At 40.2% G+C, this 20,353-nt stretch overlaps 1 protein-coding gene and 1 long non-coding RNA gene across 4 annotated transcripts in view; one reads left to right on the forward strand and one right to left on the reverse strand.

Annotated features, from left to right (window-relative positions):
* The window catches only part of Mroh9 (maestro heat like repeat family member 9), a 67,610-nt gene extending 49,928 nt beyond the window's left edge, over window positions 1-17,682 (forward strand). For 2 of the 3 annotated variants that reach the window (XM_048421351.3, XM_048421352.3), the window contains 5 exons: window positions 4,706-4,858; window positions 4,983-5,099; window positions 5,675-5,777; window positions 12,369-12,431; window positions 14,445-17,682. In XM_048421351.3, coding sequence (XP_048277308.1) covers window positions 4,706-4,858; window positions 4,983-5,099; window positions 5,675-5,777; window positions 12,369-12,431; window positions 14,445-14,695 — 687 coding nt within the window. In that variant the 3' untranslated portion in view covers window positions 14,696-17,682. Of the gene's footprint in view, window positions 1-4,705; window positions 4,859-4,982; window positions 5,100-5,674; window positions 5,778-9,737; window positions 9,750-12,072; window positions 12,198-12,368; window positions 12,432-14,444 lie in introns of all 3 variants that reach the window. The other variant, XR_015737895.1, reaches the window with a different exon arrangement.
* Window positions 4,590-19,870, reverse strand: LOC146894924 (uncharacterized). The gene is made up of 4 exons (XR_015001365.2): window positions 19,767-19,870; window positions 9,466-9,625; window positions 7,835-7,923; window positions 4,590-4,835 (listed from the first exon to the last, which is right to left on the reverse strand). It is a non-coding gene; the product is annotated as an uncharacterized LOC146894924 (long non-coding RNA).
* Window positions 19,871-20,353: the final 483 nt, after the last annotated feature.

Below are 20,353 nucleotides of genomic sequence, written 5' to 3' on the forward strand. Positions count from 1 at the left end.
TCAACTCCATCAGTGACCCAAGAAAGATATGATTACCTGAGTAAACCAGAAGTATAGACCAACAACTTCCATAACTATAGGATTACAGAGATATCTGGCAGCCTGGACAGTCAGCCAAGGTTCCTGTGCAATGTTGGGGCATCCATCTTTGGCCTACAGACCTAGAACATCTGATGGATTTTTCTAAGAAGCAGAAATTTTGAAGGACGCTCTTATCTTGTCTTGGCAAAGTTTTGCAGTCACCTTCTTATGTGTCCTACTTGTCCAATTTGGACAGCATACTGTAAATATTTGAGGAAAGAGAACTGGCTGTTGTCCAGTCTCAGTGTGATGAGAAAGTGCAGGGCTTATCTGCTGTTCTGGCTGGAGGAGCCTATGAGGCTGGACCATTTCAACTATCCACCTTGAAACTTTTCTGAGCAATTTGTAGTCCAAAGCTAATCGTTGGGTAGTATTTATTACCTTAATGACACAATCACAGTTCAGGTGGAATCATAATTGTGGGGAGCCCCATCATTCTTTTGAAAACTTCAAAGGTCACTGTTAGAAATGGTCATAATTCACTGAAGAAAATTTAAACATTTTAAATATCATATACAGAAGATCTCAGAGAGAGTAAAGGACCGCAATCTATTAAATATATCCAAGGTACACAAACCCAATTCCTAGTTTTATGATTCAGATTTAAGCCCAGAATCATGTAAAGAAAGCTATATGAAGCCTTTTTCTAAAATTAGTACTCTATATGATCATTAATATCATGACAGAAAGTTATATATATATATTATAAATTTTGAGATAATATTTATACTTTAAGAAAAATTTTAAAGAGTCAACATAAAATCAAAGAACTTTGAGATTAGTGACAATAGAATAGTGCCTTAATTTTTTTTTCTGTCCCATACCAGGTGGTTTTCTGAAATGAGACAGAGATTTTGGATTTTCCTTTAACATACATGTTTTAGTCTAGAGAAGGAGAGAGCCCCTCTACAACTCCAAAGACAACTTTAATTTTTAGTTGAATTGGGACTAAATTCTTAGTCCCAATTTGCCTTTATGCCATAAAGTCCCATTTGCCTTTATGTCTGTAGAGAACAGCAGAAACAAACATTTGGGAATATTTATGAAATTTTATCCTGTTGGAAGTGTGCTATACCATTAAGCCAATTTATTCTTTATCTTAGGACATTTCTCTTGATGATTCATCCTTCTTCAGTTGTCTCATTTGTCCAGTAGTCAAATCCCTTAGTTGGGTGCTTTTATTTTCCTGGAAAGATTAAAAGAAAACCACGCCCCAACCCTTATTTTGGGGAGTTTACCTTTTTGGCAGGTTATATCTGATCAAATGAAAGGTATATTTTTAGTCTTACAAATTAGTTTAGATTGAATGGCCACATTGTCTGATGAACTACTCTCTGCCTTTTTGTACTTTTGAGTTCGACAGCTTCTTCTATCCCTATTATTCCTAGATTTGGCCTTTTCATTGTGTCCCATATTTCCTGGATATTTTGGGCTAAGCTTTTGTTAGATTTGATATTTTCTTTAACTGATGAGTCTATTTCCTCTATTGTATCTTCAGCACTTGAGATTTTCTCTTCCATCTTTTGTATTCTGCTGTTCATGTTTGTGTTTGTGGTTCCTGATCATTTTCTCATGATTTCTGTTTCTATAATTCTCTCAGCTTGTGTTTTCTTTATTGTCTCTATTTTCCATTTTTATGTCCTGAATACTTTCTTTCATATGTTTGATTTTTTTTTCTTGGTTTTCTTTAAGTGATTTGCTGATATCTTCTAATTTTTTGTCTTTTCTTCCATTTCTTTAAGGGAATGTCTCATTTCCTCTTTTAGAGTTTCAAACATTCTCTTAAAGTTATTTTTAGGTCATTTTCTTCTACTTCATCCATATTTGGTTGTTTAGGTCTTGCTGTTGTAGGGTCTTTAGCTTTCACTGGTGTTGTGTTGCTCTTTGTGCTGTTGCATGTGTTCTTACCTTTTCTACTCATCTTTTCTTCTAATAGGTGTGGTTGGGGTTGTCTGAGATTCTGTTGAATAATCTTCTAGGTGCCTGTGAATCCAAAGCTTGATGGTTGTTGGTTGTTCCTCATGGTAAAGCCAGTGTCACAGTTCTAGTTACTCCGTTGGTTACTCCGTGCTCCTGGAGATAGCTCAGTGCTCCTGTGCTCTGCTCCTTTGGAGTCTGCTGTCTCAGGACTTCTTTGGCTTTGTCGACTTTGCCCTGTTTCTTTAATTCCTGGTCTGGAACCCCTCCTGCAGAAGTCCCTGGCTTGGAGTTGGTTCTGCAAAGGTTTCTGGCTCCAGTCTACTCCCCTGTACCTGTACCTGTTCTGGTGGAGATAGCTGATTCTGGATCTGGTCGCTGGCCCCATCCTGATCTGTCAGTGTCCCGGGTTGGCTTCCAGGACTGGATTTGCTCCTGGCTTCTGCTCCCAGTGGAACTTGTCTCCCAGGCCCTCTCTGTTCTAGATAGCTTGTTCAGAGCCACTCCTGTGGAATTTGTTGCCCAAGGTGGAGTTCCTTACCTCAGGGCAAATGTGACCTAGGTTACCAGCTTTACCCTGTGTCTTTAAGTCCTGATCTGGATTCCCTCCCACAGAAGTCCCTGGGTTGGAGTTGGACCTGGAAAGGTTTCTGGCTCCTGTCTACTGCCTCAGAGGTCCGAGGCTCAGGTGCACCCGGGATCGCAGAGGACCTTCTTACACTCCCCAGAGGTCCCAGACTCAGGCTCAGACCAGCAGAGGTTCCAGGTTCCTGCCTATTCCCTTTGATGTCCCAGATCAATGCCCAAATTCACAAAAGACCTGACTCAGGCCTACTCCCTCTGAGGACCCAAACTCATGCCTGGCCCCGCTGAGATTTCTGGTTCCTGCCTATTCCCTTAAAGGTCCCAGGTTTACTCACTCTCAGAATGGCAGAGGTCCTGGCTCAGGCCTAGTTCCTGGGAGGTCCTAGATCCACCGGGATCCTGGCTTAGGTCTACTCCCTTGAAGGTCCCAGATTCACGTCCGGGCCCTCAGTGGTCTCTGGCTCTGGCTCACTTGCTCAGTGGTTACTCCCCTGTATCTGTTCTGGTGGAGATTGCTGACTCTGGATCTGGTCGCTGGCTCAATCCTGATCCACCAGTGTCCCTGGACTGGATTGGCTTCTGGGGCTGGATTTGCTCCTGGCTTCTGTTCCCGGTGGAACTTGCTCACTTTCTGTCCTAGGTAGCTGGTTCAGTCCCACTCCCTTGATCCCCATTCTTAATAAGGGCAACAGCTTTTTTTTTTTTTTTTAATTAATTCACTTTTAAGAATTTTCAAGTGTCACCAGGCAGTGGTGGTGCATATGCACACCTTTGATCCCAGTATTAGGAAGGCAGAGACAGGTGGATCTCTGTGAATTCAAGGCCAGCCTAGTCTACAGGGTGAGTTCCAGGACAGTTAGGGCTGTGAACACAGAGAAACTCAGTCTCGAATAACAAAACAAAAAAATTCCCGGGTGTCTCACCAGATGCGCTGACAATAACAATGAAGTGTGAGACAGGCTGTTATTGCTCTGCACAGCTGGGTAGAGAAAGCAGGCGGTGCAGAGCCGGCCCAAGGGCAGCTGTAGCTGCTAACCTCTACCTGGGGTCTAAGAGTGTGTGGCACTGGCTGCAGCAGTAAAAGTCTGAGTAGAATCAAAGCGGCCCACCTGATGTGGTAATAGCCCAACGAGGGTGTTGAGGGGAAGGCCACAGTCCATGGGGAGAGGGAGCCAGTAACCTAAAAAGCCAACACAGGGGGATGTACAGAAGAATGTAGTGGGGAATGAAGGCATGCAGGGACCAGAATGACAGAATGTTGTGGTTGGCTAATTTCAATAACTTTTGCGATCCAGCATCAGCTGGAGGCTACCATAGAGAAATTGCAATGGGAAAATTCCAGGTTTCCATGGAGGGCGTGAAGGGAAGGTGGGAAAGCGAGCCATAGCAGAGAGTGGCTGCCTTGTGATCTCAGGCCCTATGATGAACACCAGATTAACCATTTATCTAATTATTCTTTATCAATAAAAGCTGGAGAATCAGATATCAGGGTAAGAACCTGAATGATCAGAGAAGTAGAGGAGAAGCAACCAGTGGCCTCCTCTCTCTCTATTCCTTGATCCAAAAAGGGCTGAGAAGCTTTCTAACCCCCCCCCCCATTACTTCCTGTGTCTCTGTATATATGTCCTTTGTCCTCTAAAACCTCTATGGCTATTTGGTCAGCTAAGAACTTGCTGGGCCCTCTGATTAAAAGTAAACTTTATTGACAGTCTTGGGAGTGTCAGAATGTGATCAAAATATCCCACAACACCTGAGCTTCTGTTCCTGTAAGTTCAAGTTGAAGACCAAGTATGTGAGATCAGGAAGCATTCCTTTTTATGACTAGAAGAGTCCACTCAGTGTAATGTTCTCCTGATTTAGCCATACTGTTGCAGTGATGATCTTTATTTTTTATTATATCTCAGATTATTTGTGTGTTTGTTCATTAATGGGCATTTACATCTTGGCTATTGTGAATAATGGTTAGTCAGTTCTTATCATGAAAAGAAACTCTAACAAGCCCAATATTTACTAAAAATGACATTTATGTATGTATGTATGTATACTGCACATATGTACCACCATTAAAGAGAATAGCACTGACATGCTCAACTGAAGTCTTGGTCTTCTGTGCACGTTCCAGGTCAATGGTGGCATTCAGTGCATGGCCATTCGTCACTTTGGTGAATTACTTGTGGATATGAGTCAATGCAAATGGATGCTGAACCATATAATCCTAGGAAGCCTTGTCCCCATGATCCTGTTTTTGGAATCTACGGAAACAAAAATTGCGAATGTAAGAGCTTTTTTTTTTTTTTTTACTTAAAATTTTTTACGTGATTTTATTTCTCCCAATTAAACCCAGGACAGTGTTTTATGTAACAGCAAATCAAATCTCACTGATCTTTTCTCTCTTTCAGGCTTGCAGATATACATTAAGTATCTGTGTCTCACAACTAAAATGGTCAACATCGTATCTGCTCCAAGAGGAAAATTACAATTTTGAGTCAGTGGTTCTCAGCATCTGCAACAACATTGTAAGTAGACCTCTGCTTTAACTATCTGGAGCACAATTTTAAGGTTACACACATGGTGAGAGGTGCAGGGGTGAACAGGAGAATCTTGTAGAAAGAATATGAAGAAAAGGAAATATTTACATTTACAGTAAAAGCTTTAGATGAAAAAAAGAGAACTTTTCACACTTTCAACATTGATCATTCTCTCTTCTTCCTTCCATTTTGACCTTTGGATGGTCATAAACTTGAGTAGAACACCCCACATCACCAAAGAAAAATGGGAATTATTTTGCCATGACTGCAAGAGCTGGTCCTTTGAAACCCAGTATGAACAAGGGTAAATAGATGGGAATGAGAAGATGCTAACCACAGATTGGAAACACAATGCTGGGTTCAGGAAGGATATGATAAAGAGACTAATCCTTGCCAGCAGCCCAAACAGTAGAATTCATATAGACAAATCTCCAAATTTTAAATTGGTCTTAATTTCATACTAGCAATTAAGTAATTAAGATCTCTCACTTTGACTATTTTCTGGAGGAAGCACCTATGTTTTGTCAACAGTTAAGAGAGTAATTTTTCTGTTTTATTCCTAGATTTCCTCTTATGAGAGTTACATTACAGACTTAATATCTGACACCTTAGGGTTCCTTGGGAGCTCTCGATACTTTCTGAAGAGAGGAGCCATTATATTAGTAGGTAAATAAATTTAATTTTTCTTAATTTGCCTTTGAATGTACAAAATAGGATTTAAGTCGAAGCTATTCATTAAGATATTCATTAAGACAAATTTCTGTGATTGACAATACCTGTCATGGTGAATAGGTATGAATATGATAAATATAAATATGATGAATAAACATTAAATGATAAATATGATGAATGAGGTTAGTGTGTGTGATTGCAATCAAGTTCTATTTTACAGCACTGAGTAGATATATCTGTCTGATCGATTATTGCATAAAATGTGTTCAACAAGATGAAAAAGATTTCAGAATGTGATGTCACTCCCTCTACTACCTAAAATCATTGTCTAAATAGCAAGAGTGATTTAAAACTTCATATAAACATCATGTTCAGCACAACCTGAATGCCTGTAACTACAAACAACAAAAAATAAGGAAGATCTAAAGATCCAGTAAAGTTTAGAAATAAAATATGTATGGGAGAAACCCAGAAAGGCACTCAGAGGGGAAGATCTTGGACAAATATGGCCAATGGCGGTGGTGGTTTTCCTCATGACATTCTCACTGTGAGAGTCTGGAATTCCAAGTCAGGGGATAGGTCTCCCCTTGCCCACATCTAGGATCCTAGACCAACAAGAACAGAAAGAAATGAGGACATTCGTGGTCATATCACCCTGTAGAGACTCAGGACAGTCTAGATACACAACCCACTGAACCGGGAAGGGCATTAGGACTATGATCTGTGATATTCACAGAGCGGGGGGAGGGGGGGAGAGACAGAGACACATAGAGAGTTCTGTAATAACTTTATTTCAAACCAGTACAATTTCCTGAATTTCTGTGTGCAACAACTATGGAATCCCCAATAAATCACGTTTTCATAAAAGGGCAGCATCATTTTCCTGAAGCAGTGCTTAAAGAGAAAAACACAGAAAAGAAGAGGGAAAAATAGAAAATATATTTTTACCAAACATTTGAGACTCACAATAAATAATTCTATGAATCTAAAACTTTAAAATAAAGATTGGATGTATCTAAAATTATACAGGTATACCTGATTAAACAAGCAAAGACCATGAAAATAAGATTTTACAGCATAGGGGGAAAGTGTGAGGAAAGATACATAACCATCAAAGAAAAGGAAAACAGCTGTAACCCACAATGAGAAAACGTCCCCTGGTAGTAGGAATAAGCCAATCCTCCACCAGAGCCAAGGTCACACAGGTGAGATTAAGGTCTAAATTCCTGGGATGCTTTAGAAGAGACATTGATTATGTATAGTTCCTTGAATATATATTTAATTTAAAATGTAATTTAAATCTCATAGATCTTATAAATAAATGGTGGAAATATACATGAACAAAAGGTACTATTCACAATGGGCAAAAAAAAAGAAATAAGGAAAGAAAATGAGTGTCTTATGGTTTTTATTGCTGTGAAGAGACACCATGACTACAGCAACTCTTATAAAGGAAAACATTTAATTTATTGCCAGCTTACAGATCAGAGAGGTTCAGTTCACTATCATTATGGCAGGGAGCACAGTGGTGTGCAGGAAGATATGGTACAGAAAACACCTTAATCAGAAGGCAACAGAAAGTGGTCTGCCTGTCAATACCACACCTACTCCAACAAGGTCACACCTCCTAAGAGTGCCACTCCCTATGAGAGTATGGGGACCATTCATATTCAAATTACTAAATGATTAAGGAACAAGTGGGAGGAAAAAAGAGAAGGAAGAAAGGAGGTGGGGTAGGAGGAGAGAGCTGGAAAAGAAGAAGGTGTTTGGCTCCTCCCCCCCCCCAAAAGCTGGAAAAAATGGGAGAGAACAAAATGAGGAAGAAGGGAGAATGGGTTGAGAGAACGAGGAGGGAAGAAAAACAAACTCTGAGTGCATGCACTGCAACATGAAGACAGCGTACGAACATTGCTAAAAATGACATTGGAACAATGAGTAGAGTGGAAATTCTATTTTGAGAAAGAAAGAATAAGATTTAAAGTTCAATGCTTTTTAAAAACCTATACATATATCAACAGTTTGTTCTCAAACATTGAATATAATACACGTACCCAAGTTAATATAAAAAGTTATGTTCAAGAACAGTGAAGATTCCACTCTGAAGAAATCTGGTGACAAGCTGTGCCAGTTGTCAGCTTTGCTGTAGTAAAGATTACATGCAAGGAACAGACAGGAAAAAAATTGAACAAAATAACATCAAGAAATAACCCCACATTATATAATATTAAAGGGCGAGCCACAAACTTTAACAGTGATGAAAATATGGAATATTCTTTAAACATAGTGACATCTGGTAAATCAATATACATAATTTTTTCACTCTTACATTAAACAAACTCCAGATGGTCAAAGAAGAGTCAATGCTATCCTGAAACCATAATTACAAAATAATTTGACAAACTAACATGGAAAAATGTTCTTGATAATCACAGGGTAGAGCTTTAAAAATGAAAGTCACAAACTAAGCCGTAAGAAAAGATTCCCAACTCTGTACATTTAAAATGCTTTTCAATGAAAAAACAACACTACACAGTTAAAATGCAAATTAGAAAACAATCTGGTTTAAAAAATGCAAAGAACATAAAGAGTTAACATTTAAGCATAAAATTTTCACATCATCATAAAAAAGCAACACAAGACTATTTTCTTTCCTCTGTCTTGAAAGATCCTGTCCTCTTCTGTGTGCTCTTACTAATGACCTAACCTCTGTGGACATTATGAAAGAAACACTCTTATCTAAAGCATAAGAGCTAACATTCACATGTAGGAGAAAACACACAATGTTTGTTTTTCTGTGTCTGAGTTCCCTCTCTTGGGATGACTGAGTGCTTCTAGTTCCATCCATTTACCTGCAAATTACACAATTTTATCTTTCTTAGCAACTGAATGCTATTCCATTGTATAAATGGACTACATTTTTATTATCCATTCACCGGTTGATGGGCATCTAGGAAGCTGGAGTCCCAGTTGTTTTACTATGGTGTGTTATGTTGCTCTGATCTTTTTCGAAGGAATTGGAAATGATTTCTCACTATAGTGATGCTCTGAATTTTTACCTTTCCTAAGAAGAACTTCTTGGTAATGCCCATGGAAATGCAGAAAAAATTCTTATTGCTGTTGCTGTTACTTGTGGTAACGGGGATTGTGATAGGCATGCGCTTGTCCACTGGGCTACATTCCCAACTCTATTTTTTATTTGACAGCTTTCTGCGTTCCTCCTTGCTCTCTATTGTCCCATCGAATCTCTCAACCTCTCACAGAAAGCCTTTTCCCCAACGAGCCCTCCTCCTACTTTTCAGGCCTTTTATGTGTGAGGTAGTTTAAATAGGCTGCCAGCATGAGCATGGGTAGGAAGTCATTTGTAGGAGTATGGGTGACTTATAAGTAGTTTTACCAATGAAGAGTGGAGTCCTGTGAGGGGAATTCTGAGTGCTTGGAAGAAAACTCCAAGAAACCAAGACAAGTGTTTTATGACCACAGTTTCTTCAAAAACAGAATTGTTGTTAGGTTTTGCTTTTGTACCCCTCTAAGGTGTAGTGGATAGGAGTGAGTTTACTACAGATTATTAATTACAATTGGCTAGTGTTGTTTATTTATATGCCTCTATGGAAAAATATGTTTTTACCACTTGAGGCTTAACTGACACTTGAGGTTTGACCTTGTAATTGTACCCTTTACTCACGTGACTCTTCTAAATTTGTCTCCTGTGACTCCTTACTCATGTGACTCTTTTTAACTTGTTTCATGTGACGCTTTAGTCACGTGACTCTTCTTGTTTGATGCTTTGAACAATTCCATGAGAAGTTAGTCCTTGGCTCTCTTCTCTGAGGTCTTACCGCCAACTAGAGCAGTAAATAATAGGTGATATGTGAACAGAATGAATCAATAGCCAGGATGTCTTTCAAGGAATCTTCACTCTGCATGTAAAAATGCCAATGCATGAACTTTCTACAGAAAGGAGTGTGGGTACATGTAGTATGTGGGGCTGGCTTGTTGGGGTATCTGTCCCGCCCAGTACCCCACAGCAGGCAGGCCCCAAAGAAAATCACGCATAAGACTCCATAAGGTTATAAACTGATTGGCTCATTAGGTCAGGCTTCTTGTTAACTCTTATAACTTATATTAACCCATTATTCTCATCTATGTTAGCCATATTGGCTCCGTACCTTTCTCAGCTGGGCAAGTTACATGCTGCCTCTTCAGTGATCTGCGCAGGAGTGGCTGAGGGAGCTCTGCTTCCAGAATACTCCCAGTCTCTTTGTTCCACCCCTACTTCCTGTCTGGCTTTCCTGCCTATACTGCCTGCCTGGCCAATCAGCGTTTTATTAAAGTACATGATTGACAGAATACAGATAATTCTCCCGCACCATTTCCCTCTCTTTTTTTTTAAACAAAGGAAAATACCCATAATCCATTTGTTGGGAATGTGGGCGTAGTATTTCAGGCTACTTCCTGCTGGTTGGGGGCGCTGATAGTCTTAAGGGGACCTAAAGAAAATTTAGAGTTATAATCAAGTCATGACTGGAGTATCCTGTGAGTCTCGATCATCTCAGGCAGCAGTCTTGGATCAGTTCTGGATGTAGACCTCTGTCATCTGGGCCATCTGTTCCTATCGGAGATTTTTCAGGTGGCCTCCCTTGGTCAAAGGTGATTATTCTTAACTCTGAATAAATCCAGAGTCTCTCGTTTTCTGTGGAAACAAAAGCAAAATCTCTTCTCCAAAGTAACATACCTTTTGACTTCAGTTTTGAAGCCAAGGTATTTTCAAAATTCCTATCTTGGGTTAGTTCAGCAGCATTTATAAACAAAAGTCTTTTAGCAGTTGTTGCTCCTTCCTCAGCAATCAAACAATTAAAAGAGAGCATAATAGCATACAGTATGAAGATTCTCTGTGCATTTTCCATCTTTATGTGGCTTTATTTTAACCTCTATTTCTTTTATTTTTACTTTTACTTTTTGAGACAGGATCTTTGTATATCTTTGTCCTGGAATAACACTGTAGACCAGGCTGTCTTTGAACTCACAGAGATCCTCCTGTCTCTGCCTCCCCAGTGCTGGGATTAAAGGTGTATGCTACCACACCTTGAACTCACAGAGATCTGTCTCTGCCTCCCAGGCATTGGGATTAAAGGCGTGTACTACCACACCTTGAGGTCACAGAGGTCAATATGCCTCTGCCTCCCAGACATTGGGATTAAAGGTGTGTACCACCACACCCAACTACTCTCTTTCTTTCCTTTTAACTTTAAGAACTTTAACTTTTAGCCTGCATATACACACTGTAAACCATTTAGAGGTTTTTCTCTTTGAATCTCCCTTTACTGTATATTTTTCTTTTTTTGACCATATGAGTCTTTAATTTACTAAGCAATATGGAGAGCTGTGGCTTTGACGGCTAGATCCAGCTCATTCCTTAGCTTTTCAGCCTCAAGGCTGAGGTACCAGCCAGAGCTGTGTTCACTGCCACAACTCTATGGCGTTCAAGGTCCTTGCTAGCAAGCAAGCCGCAGCATTGTGCTCACAGACCACACTCAGTCGGACTGCCTGCATAAAAGAGTCAGAGATTGCCCTGTCAGGACAGCCCAGAAAGCCAGCATTTTAAAACACCGCAGCTTTTTTCCTGCTATGGCTGAAAACCGAAAAGCATGCGTTCAGCCTTTGATCAACACTGTTTAAGTGTTTCATGGCAGGACCTCTTAATGAGCTGCAGGGTTTTGCAGCTAAAGCTGAGTCAGGAAGCCTCTCTTAACTGACAGCCTTGCTTGCCTCTAGCAAGCAGAGCAGACCTGAGAAATTGCCGCTACCATACCAAGAAAACATGCTTTACTCTATTCTTTTCAAGCTTTCTCAGGCTTTCTGTGGATTCAGATATCCACGTCTGGGCGCCATATGTAGTATGTGGGGCTGGCTTGTTGGGGTATCTGTCCCGCCCAGTACCCCACAGCAGGCAGGCCCCAAAGAAAATCACGCATAAGACTCCATAAGGTTATAAACTGATTGGCTCATTAGGTCAGGCTTCTTGTTAACTCTTATAACTTATATTAACCCATTATTCTCATCTATGTTAGCCATATTGGCTCCGTACCTTTCTCAGCTGGGCAAGTTACATGCTGCCTCTTCAGTGATCTGCGCAGGAGTGGCTGAGGGAGCTCTGCTTCCAGAATACTCCCAGTCTCTTTGTTCCACCCCTACTTCCTGTCTGGCTTTCCTGCCTATACTGCCTGCCTGGCCAATCAGCGTTTTATTAAAGTACATGATTGACAGAATACAGATAATTCTCCCGCACCAGGTACATCTCCCAAAGCTATGTTGAATGAGGATGGTAGAGCCCTAAAATTCATTCTGAAATGTGGAGAATGAAACTGTCAAGAACTTGTGAAGGTCTTCTGGGGTATGAACATATATGTAGCTAAGGTATGTTCACTTTATGGTCATTCTTTATACATGTTTTAATTTTTCATTAAGTAATAATTGTTTGAAATCACTAAGAGATAATTTAAGGAAAATCTATGATCTAGCCAGATAACAACGGAAATGTATTCAATAGGTTATTTGGGCCTAACTTTGCTTATGCCTTACACATAGGGTACTTGGGAAAATCTGGAGAACATCTACTACTCAGGGATGAAATTGACGTCATGATTGAGGGTAAGACTGAAGTCTTTGTGTATAGATCCAAATAAGTTCACTCTTTTGTTTCTAGTTGAATGAGATTTCTATATAGAGGTGACAGGATGGAACTTGGGTGGTGGTGGGTTTACAAGAGAGAAAATCAGGAAAGAGGGACTAGGTTAAGGGGCATTTGCTTTTGTTTCTCTCCCTAGTCTCTCTTATTGTCCCTGTTTCATTCTCCAAGTTTATCCCATTTATTGTCTAGGATCTAAATCATCATGCCAGAGCCTTAAGAAGCTATTGAAAGTTCAGGAGTCATTCATTCATGTTGTCAGGGTTTCTTTCCTGCCCAGTTCCCACAATCGTTAAGTCCTAAAGAAATCACACAGAGGTCTACATTAGTTATAAACTGATTGGCCCACTAGCTCAGTCTTCTTATTAACTCTTATAACTTATATTAGCCCATTATTCTTATCCATGTTAGCCACATGGCTCAGTACCTTTTTCAGCAAGGCAGTCACATCTTGTTTCTTCTCTGATAGGGAGAGGATTGCAGAGGAATGGCTTCTTTCTTCCCAGAATTCTCCTGTTCTCATTGATCTGCCTCTACTTCCTGTGTGGTTGTCCCACCTATACTTCCTGCCTGGCTACTGGCCAATCAGCATTTATTTAAAATATAATTGACAGAATACAGACCATGGTCCCACATCACACTCACATATCCTGCAAATCTTTTTTCTACCAGGTCCTGTGTGACAGTACCATGTAGTTGTTGGGATACCCTAGTCAATAAAGCTGGCTCTTTCCTTGTGGATTTTACATTTAGGGAATATTAGCATACATTACATTCAGAGGGAGAGGAGTTAAAGAAGGCTACTGTTATTTCTTCCAAGGGCTTGGGTAATAGGTATCACTCTGTTTTTGTGTCTCTCTATTGCCTTATTAGAAAATAGCTTGGAGGCAGGGCTGGAGAGATGGCTCAGCAGTTGGAAGCACTTGTTCTTGCAGAAGGCCAAAGTTCAACTGCCAGCATCTGCATGGTGTCCCACAATGACCTAAAACACCTTTCCAGGAGTCCAACACCCTGTTCTAACCTCTGCAGGCATCAAGTACACATGCTGCACATACATAAGCTCAGGCAAATTCATAGGAATAAAATACAATAAATCAATCTAAAAACAACTTAAAGAAAATAGCTAGGATATCTGTCTGTCCCTCTTTCCCTCCCTCTTTTCTTCTCTCCCTCCCTTCTTTCCTCCTGTCTTTATAAAGTCTACTATTGTGCAGAGAAATTTCAGATTCATAACAACACTGCTGGAGGTTCAAGGATTTCCCACGTGCTTCCACACTGTACTCATGCAATATCCTCCCACATCAGCATCTCCCTCCCGAGTGGAGCAGGTACTATAAAGAGTTGTGCCCACTTGGTTCATCATTAGCTGTCCTTCATTCAATCAGTCATTTTCATTCATTCAACACTTCTGACGACCTACTAAACGCCAAGCACTACGCTTCTCTCTTAACCCCTCTCAAGATCGTTCTCTTTTCTCTTTCCCCTTCTCTTTCTCTCCATTTCTTTTCTAAAATATCCTTCTTCATTCTATTTCTTTTATCAATAATAATAATAATAAAGCTCACCCTGTAGTCCCAGCATCCGGAAGATGGAGGCAAAACTGCCACAAGTTCAAGTCTGTTTGTCATAAGTGCGTTTTTTTATGACAATGAATATGCATTGACTCATTATATTAAAACATATGTGCTGTTTTATGATAACCTTAATTTTAATCAGTTTCTATTGATAAGCAGTGTGTTACACGACTATCACCAACATGAATCTCTTAGTTCGATATCGAGCAGAATGCTTAGCACATATGTATGCCACAAATTTGGTAACCATTTATATTTTTCTTTAATAGAACTTATTAGTCAAGAGAGGAAGAATTGCACGGGGAGAATATGGGGGAGAACAACTTGGTAAAAAGTGGTTGCTTAGACTTAATGCTTCTTGAAGTTAGAGACCTTGAACTAAGGACCCCACTTCTGTTACAGTTATTGAACGTGTGGCTCGGGATGAAGATCCTCTGAACAAGATATTGATCGAAAAAACCCGTCAACTTTTTAAAGAAATAGCCTATCAAATCGCCTCTTCCACCATCAAACAAACTTTTCGAAGATGGGTTAAGATGTTTCATACCAAAAAATTGAAACCCATTTATGATGTGGCCAATATTATGAAGGAAATTATGGAAGACTTAGAAGTAAATGCCAAAGATAGCCTGGAGGATCTTGCTAACAAGTAAATCGAATTTATCATTCAAAAGAAACAGTTGTCCCTTTCCTCTCAGTAACCTCAGTCCATGTTTAAACCCTTTTCTGAGGAATACTAAAGGTTGTCACCAGCCCTTCTAGTTATTGAAATATATGAATCTGAGAAGTCTGCCACCTGTCTGACAATGAGAAAACCCCTTCTATGCAGCACTGGAAATCTAGATGCATTCTTATGCTTTCTTGGCCCAGCTGGGCAGACACTGTTTCCATCCTGTCTCAACATACTGGTTGAAAATATCTCCCATTGCCTTTATCAGATTGTACCAAAATCATTGCCTTCTTTTTTCTCACAGAACTGACTTTTATTGACAGCACCCACCATAGTTTACACGGTGATGTGTGCTCTAGGACTCACAGCACCTGCATCTGATGAAAAAAACACTCAGTGAACACTTGCCAGATGAGTTCAATGCAGATAGAACATGTCACTTTCATGCTCTGTAACATGTGAGTAATGGTATTTCATCGCCACATACTTGTAAGCGCTACTTAACAGAAATCAGGGACAGTTGATTATTTGACTGGGAATGGACAGAAACACTATGTGTTAATTGTGTCTGAGTTATTTCTCATGCATCTGGCCATCTATAATGCTCATGGTTATATTTTAATGCCAGGATTGCAAAGGAAGACAGTCTCTGTAAGGGTTGACCAAAGGGCAGAGAGCTTGTGCCAGGCAATGTGTACCAACAAACAGTCCTGCTAAACTCTCCAGAGCTCTTTCTCCCCAGACATAGCTGAACAAAAGGTCTGAACTGTAGAAATTATTGCTATATTAGACAGCCAGGTCTATGATATCTAAACTCTATCTAAAAGATACTTACATAACAACATGTTTTCTGAGGTTTTTTTTTATTTTTTACAAAATTGAATTCAAATGAGTATCAACAGATGAATGACAAACTAAATGTAGAATTATCTAAAGTGGAATATTGTTAGATATTTTAAAAAATGAATAAAATACTGACACATCAGCCTGAAAATATTACATTACTAAGTGAAAAGATCACACATCACATGGTTCCTTGCACGTGAAATATCAGGAATACGTAAACCTGTAAAAAGTAAACCTGTAGAAAGTATGCTAGAGGCATCCAGGAATTTTAGAAGGAGGAGAACAGGAATAAGAACTTGATATATCTTCTTTGAGAGTGTTAGAAATATCCTATAACTACACAGAGGTGGTGGTTATACAACATCCTAAATCTCACTGAATATAGATTGCAAAATGACTGACTCTGTGTTGTGTGTACCTCGCATCAACTTTTTAAAGAGAGATAGAACACAGGCCCACTCTGCCTGAGCCATGGAAATTCTGACCCTACATGACTTCCTGACTAAGCCAGTTACCACCCTAAGCCAGGGTCCTGTCAGGTCAGAGTTGTTTTAGCCTCTTCTGGAATGTGTCCCTCCCTCTCAAGGGTAGTCCCGTTCCAGGAGGATTCTCTCTGGAGCTCCTGGTATGTGACCCTGGGTGACTTTCAACAAAAAGGAAAACATTTGCAGGTCGGGTCCTCTCTGTTCATAGTGTCCTTACAATGTCCAAGCAAGATCAGCCCGTGGATACGTGTTTTAAATGGTGTCAATATGAAAGTCAGGGAGATAGAAGAGCCCAAATCCACAAGCAAAACTCCTTTCCTGGACTGTGTTTACATTGTGGGAACAGTTCATCACTTGAGCTCAACTTATCATAGCAAGAAGCCCTCAATATATATTTTCAAAAGAAGAAGAGAAACTCTGATTTCTCTGTGTAGAGTTCCCTGTAAAGCACGTGCTTGTGAGGAGATTCCAAAGCAAACACTCCACCACGTAGGCCATTAGATGCTCACACCTCACATGCCACACAGCCAAGTACATGTCCTCCATAAAACAAGACATGACCAAAGTTTCCACAGTGGATGCAAAGCAGAAGGGAAGACGCCAGCTTCAGCAGCTCTGGCCTGACAGGAAGTCGAGTGCCTCACACAACATGGCCGATTCCTTCCTGGTGAAGGAACTCAACTTTGCCACTGCAGACAGAAGACCCTTCATACACAGCAAAGCCTTCCTATCCCACCACCTGCATGGGCACCTGGATGGTTTCTCAGACCAGGCCCCATCCATCAAGGCCTGGTTCATGAGACAGAATCACGAGGTATGTTTCCATGTGAGGATCTCAGTGCTGCAGACCAGTCTCCCCATTCTTATCCTGTTTCTCCTTCAGAAGCATCTGCCTCCTCAAGGCCTGGAAATACTAAAAGCTTGACTGCTGGCTAGGAAATATTTCTATGAAAATGCCAAAAACTTGAGCCCAGGAAGTCTGTGACAGCTAACCTTGGTTGTCAAATTGGCTGGATCTATAACCACCCGAACAAAAATCAGTTGGGTGTATCTGTGAGGGATTGTCTTGATCGGTTTAACTGAATTCTAAAGGACCATCCTAAAGGTGGCAGACGAGGAAAGAGGAAGTACAAGAGAGAAAGGCTTAGGTTTTGCCTGTTGTCTTCATATTGTGCTGGCAAGCTCATCTACCCGGTTGGCATTTGGCTGTTGGCGCTGCTGCTGCTGCTGTTGACACTGTTGCCATTTTTTCACTGGCGTTAGAGCCCAGTTTCCTTGGCCCTCCTAGAAAAACCAAAGAGCAGTGGTTCTCCAGGAATCCTCTACGCTTTCAGCACTGCTGAGGAATCTTGTGTTGGGAACCCCAGCATTTAAAGTTGTAGTTCTACCATTGTCCCGATGGCTCTCCGAGCTCAGGACAAGATTTCCTCTTCTCTTGTCTAGTACTATTTGGAGAGTATCTCTAGGCTCAGATGCCGGACCCTGTTTGGAGAATGACCTTGCACAGAGCTCCCTGGAAACACTGTAGGACTCAGCAGGTAAGTCCTGCTCTTTCCTCCTGCCTGTACGATAGTTAGGGCTGTGTCGTGACCAATCAGCCCTTCCTGCCCATAAGTCTAAGAAAGTGTATAATACCTTATGCCTGGGACAATAAAATGAACTGACTCTCTGAAGTTGACCCCGGAAGTTCTTTCCTTCATGGCTATCCGAACCCTGGTCACCTCTTCTGCTCCATTTGCCCTCGTGGGCCGGTGGCCAACTGCTTCTGAGGAAAAGGAGATCTACACTCATGATCTGAGAGGGAACTGGATTACCTGTAAATCAATCTAAGAAATCCTCTCGTAAGATCTGTTCGTTCAATCAGTCATTTTTCTCTCAGGGGCCCTTAGTATGGAACCAAGAGAATGAATAACATAACAGAATTTCTCCCACATCACCAGAATATGCCCCTGTCATCTTGCTTCTGCTTGTAGTTTCAATTCTGGGGCCTTTTCATAACACACGTACTCCTTAGTCATGGGTGACTACTTGCAACCTAGCCCACAGTTCAACACCATTAACACCACATGTTAGATCTGCATTCCCAAATCCTTAATTCCTTTTTATTCTATTGGTTTTCATTTTTATTATTTCCAACCTAATGAAATTCCTGATGCTGTCTTTGTTTTTTGTTCTCATAGTAAAATCCCCCACTATTATGACACTATATTCTTTGGCTCATTGTTAAATTCCACCCCATTTTTTATGTACTGCAAAGTCAAAGAATCTGCCAACTAAAACTATAAAATGGCATTGTTACAAGACATTTCTTTATTTAAGAGAAGGTTAAAGTGCAATTCAGTTAACTATGCTAAGTGAAAGTTTGATTCATTTATTTTTAAAACAATGTATGCATGTACAGGGGTATATACATAAAAATTTTAGAAATAGACACCAAAAATTATAATAAGTTTCAAAATCTAAGGAAACTAATGAAACTTATAGATACAACCTTTTTGTTTTTACTTTTTACTTTTAAACTTCATTTGTATATACTACTTTTCTGTGTATTATTCAAACTCGGAATATAAATACTATAGGAGTGAACCCTGAATTTCTCACCCACTAGAACCCCACATCCTGTCACTTAAGGAGCACTCAGATACATGTTGACCAAAGGAATCAGTTTGAAACAAGTCACTTTACTTGAAGAAGAAATGTAACTCCATCTGTGGAGGGGCATATGGGAGTGTTTGGAGGGAGAAAAGAAACGGGATTACAAAATGATATAATCTCAAAGATAAAATTAAGTTTTTTTAAAAAAAAAATCTGCTTATTGCAGTGCTTTTTAAAAAAAAAGACCCCCAAAGGGCCATTAGGAAGTCTGGCCTTGTTGGAATTGGTGTGACTTTGTTGAGGGAAGTGAGTCACTGTGAGGGGTGGGCTAGACAGGTTCTTTGCTCAAGCTACACTCAGTGTGGTACACAGTTCACTTCCTGTTGCCTGTGGCTCAAGATGTAGAACCTTCAGCTCCTTCTCCAGCACCATGTCCTCCTTGACACAGTCATATTTCCAGTCATGATGATAATGGACTAAACCTCTGAATTGTAAGTCACCCCAATTAAATGCTTTCCTTTAAAAGAGTTGCTATGGTCACAGTGTCTCTCCACAGCAATAGAAACCCTGACTAAGGCATTTCTCAACATTCATCTCCAAGTCCTTTGCTGATAAGTATTCCATCATATTTGACATCAAGCTCCCGGAACTTTGCAGAGCTGTCAGACCATAATAGGAGCGAGACAAATGTTTTTGGAAATTCTGGTAATTTTCAGAAACCATGTAATGAAAACCATGGTAATGAAGAGAAATTTAGGTTCTATAGATTGAGCCTGAAATAGTGAATTTTGAGCAGGGACATGAGTTAATTAAACTATCAGGAAAAATTTGTTTGGAGGCAATCTGTTGTGGGAGGCAGAAAGGGAAATATAACCAGAATTACCACCATGGTTTTGGGGGTCGGGTGTTAATTGAGAATTTTTGTCAAGACTGGTGGTAGGAATGGTGGGTGCGGTGGGGAGGGGATAGCACTTTCACACCACAAATATTTCCCCATACAACTTTAGATCCACCAAAAATGTCATTATCCACTTTAGATTCCAGCTCACTAAACATAGAACAAGATCTAAAAAGTGAATCCCTACAAGTTAAACCACATTAAAGAGCCTTAGACACCAAGGAACTCACAAAGCTGAAGGAGAATCCAATATTTTGTCCAAATGCTCTGTTTTCAGAAAGCTCTGCAGATTCTTCCATGCAATCTTCCTTCTGCACTCCCTCCTTTGCCACCTCAATATAACATGAAAAAAAATTAATCCAGTTGAATTTTGAATATATATGTTGAAGGGTAATGCAAAAAAATATAATTTTGGAAGTTTTTAGTCAAAGAATATGAGAAGTATAAATCTGTAATGGAAATGTGTGATTGCAATTAGTTTCTTAGACATATATTTATGAGGCCATAAGATCTCAGCTATTCCACAGTGTCAGCAAACCTCATTCCTAATGTTTTCAGTTCCCGTTTTGCCGTGTTATTTCTCACTCTCTTTCGTTCCTCCTCACATTCGTAAGTATGAAAAATATCTCAGAATAAACCATTCCTTCACGTACTATCAGACACAGAGGGGGCACTAAAAGTCCTTCTTAAGAAGAGGAGGCTGGAAGAAGCCCAGTGTAGTAGATGTTGTCTGGGCTGACAGAAGAAGTGAACGTTGCTTCCATTACACAAACTAGCTAGTTAATTTTACAGAGTGCATCACAAAGACACAGAGGGC

Source organism: Myodes glareolus, chromosome 5, assembly GCF_982192425.1.
Source record: "Myodes glareolus chromosome 5, mMyoGla1.1, whole genome shotgun sequence".
Taxonomy (NCBI): Eukaryota; Metazoa; Chordata; class Mammalia; order Rodentia; family Cricetidae; genus Myodes; species Myodes glareolus.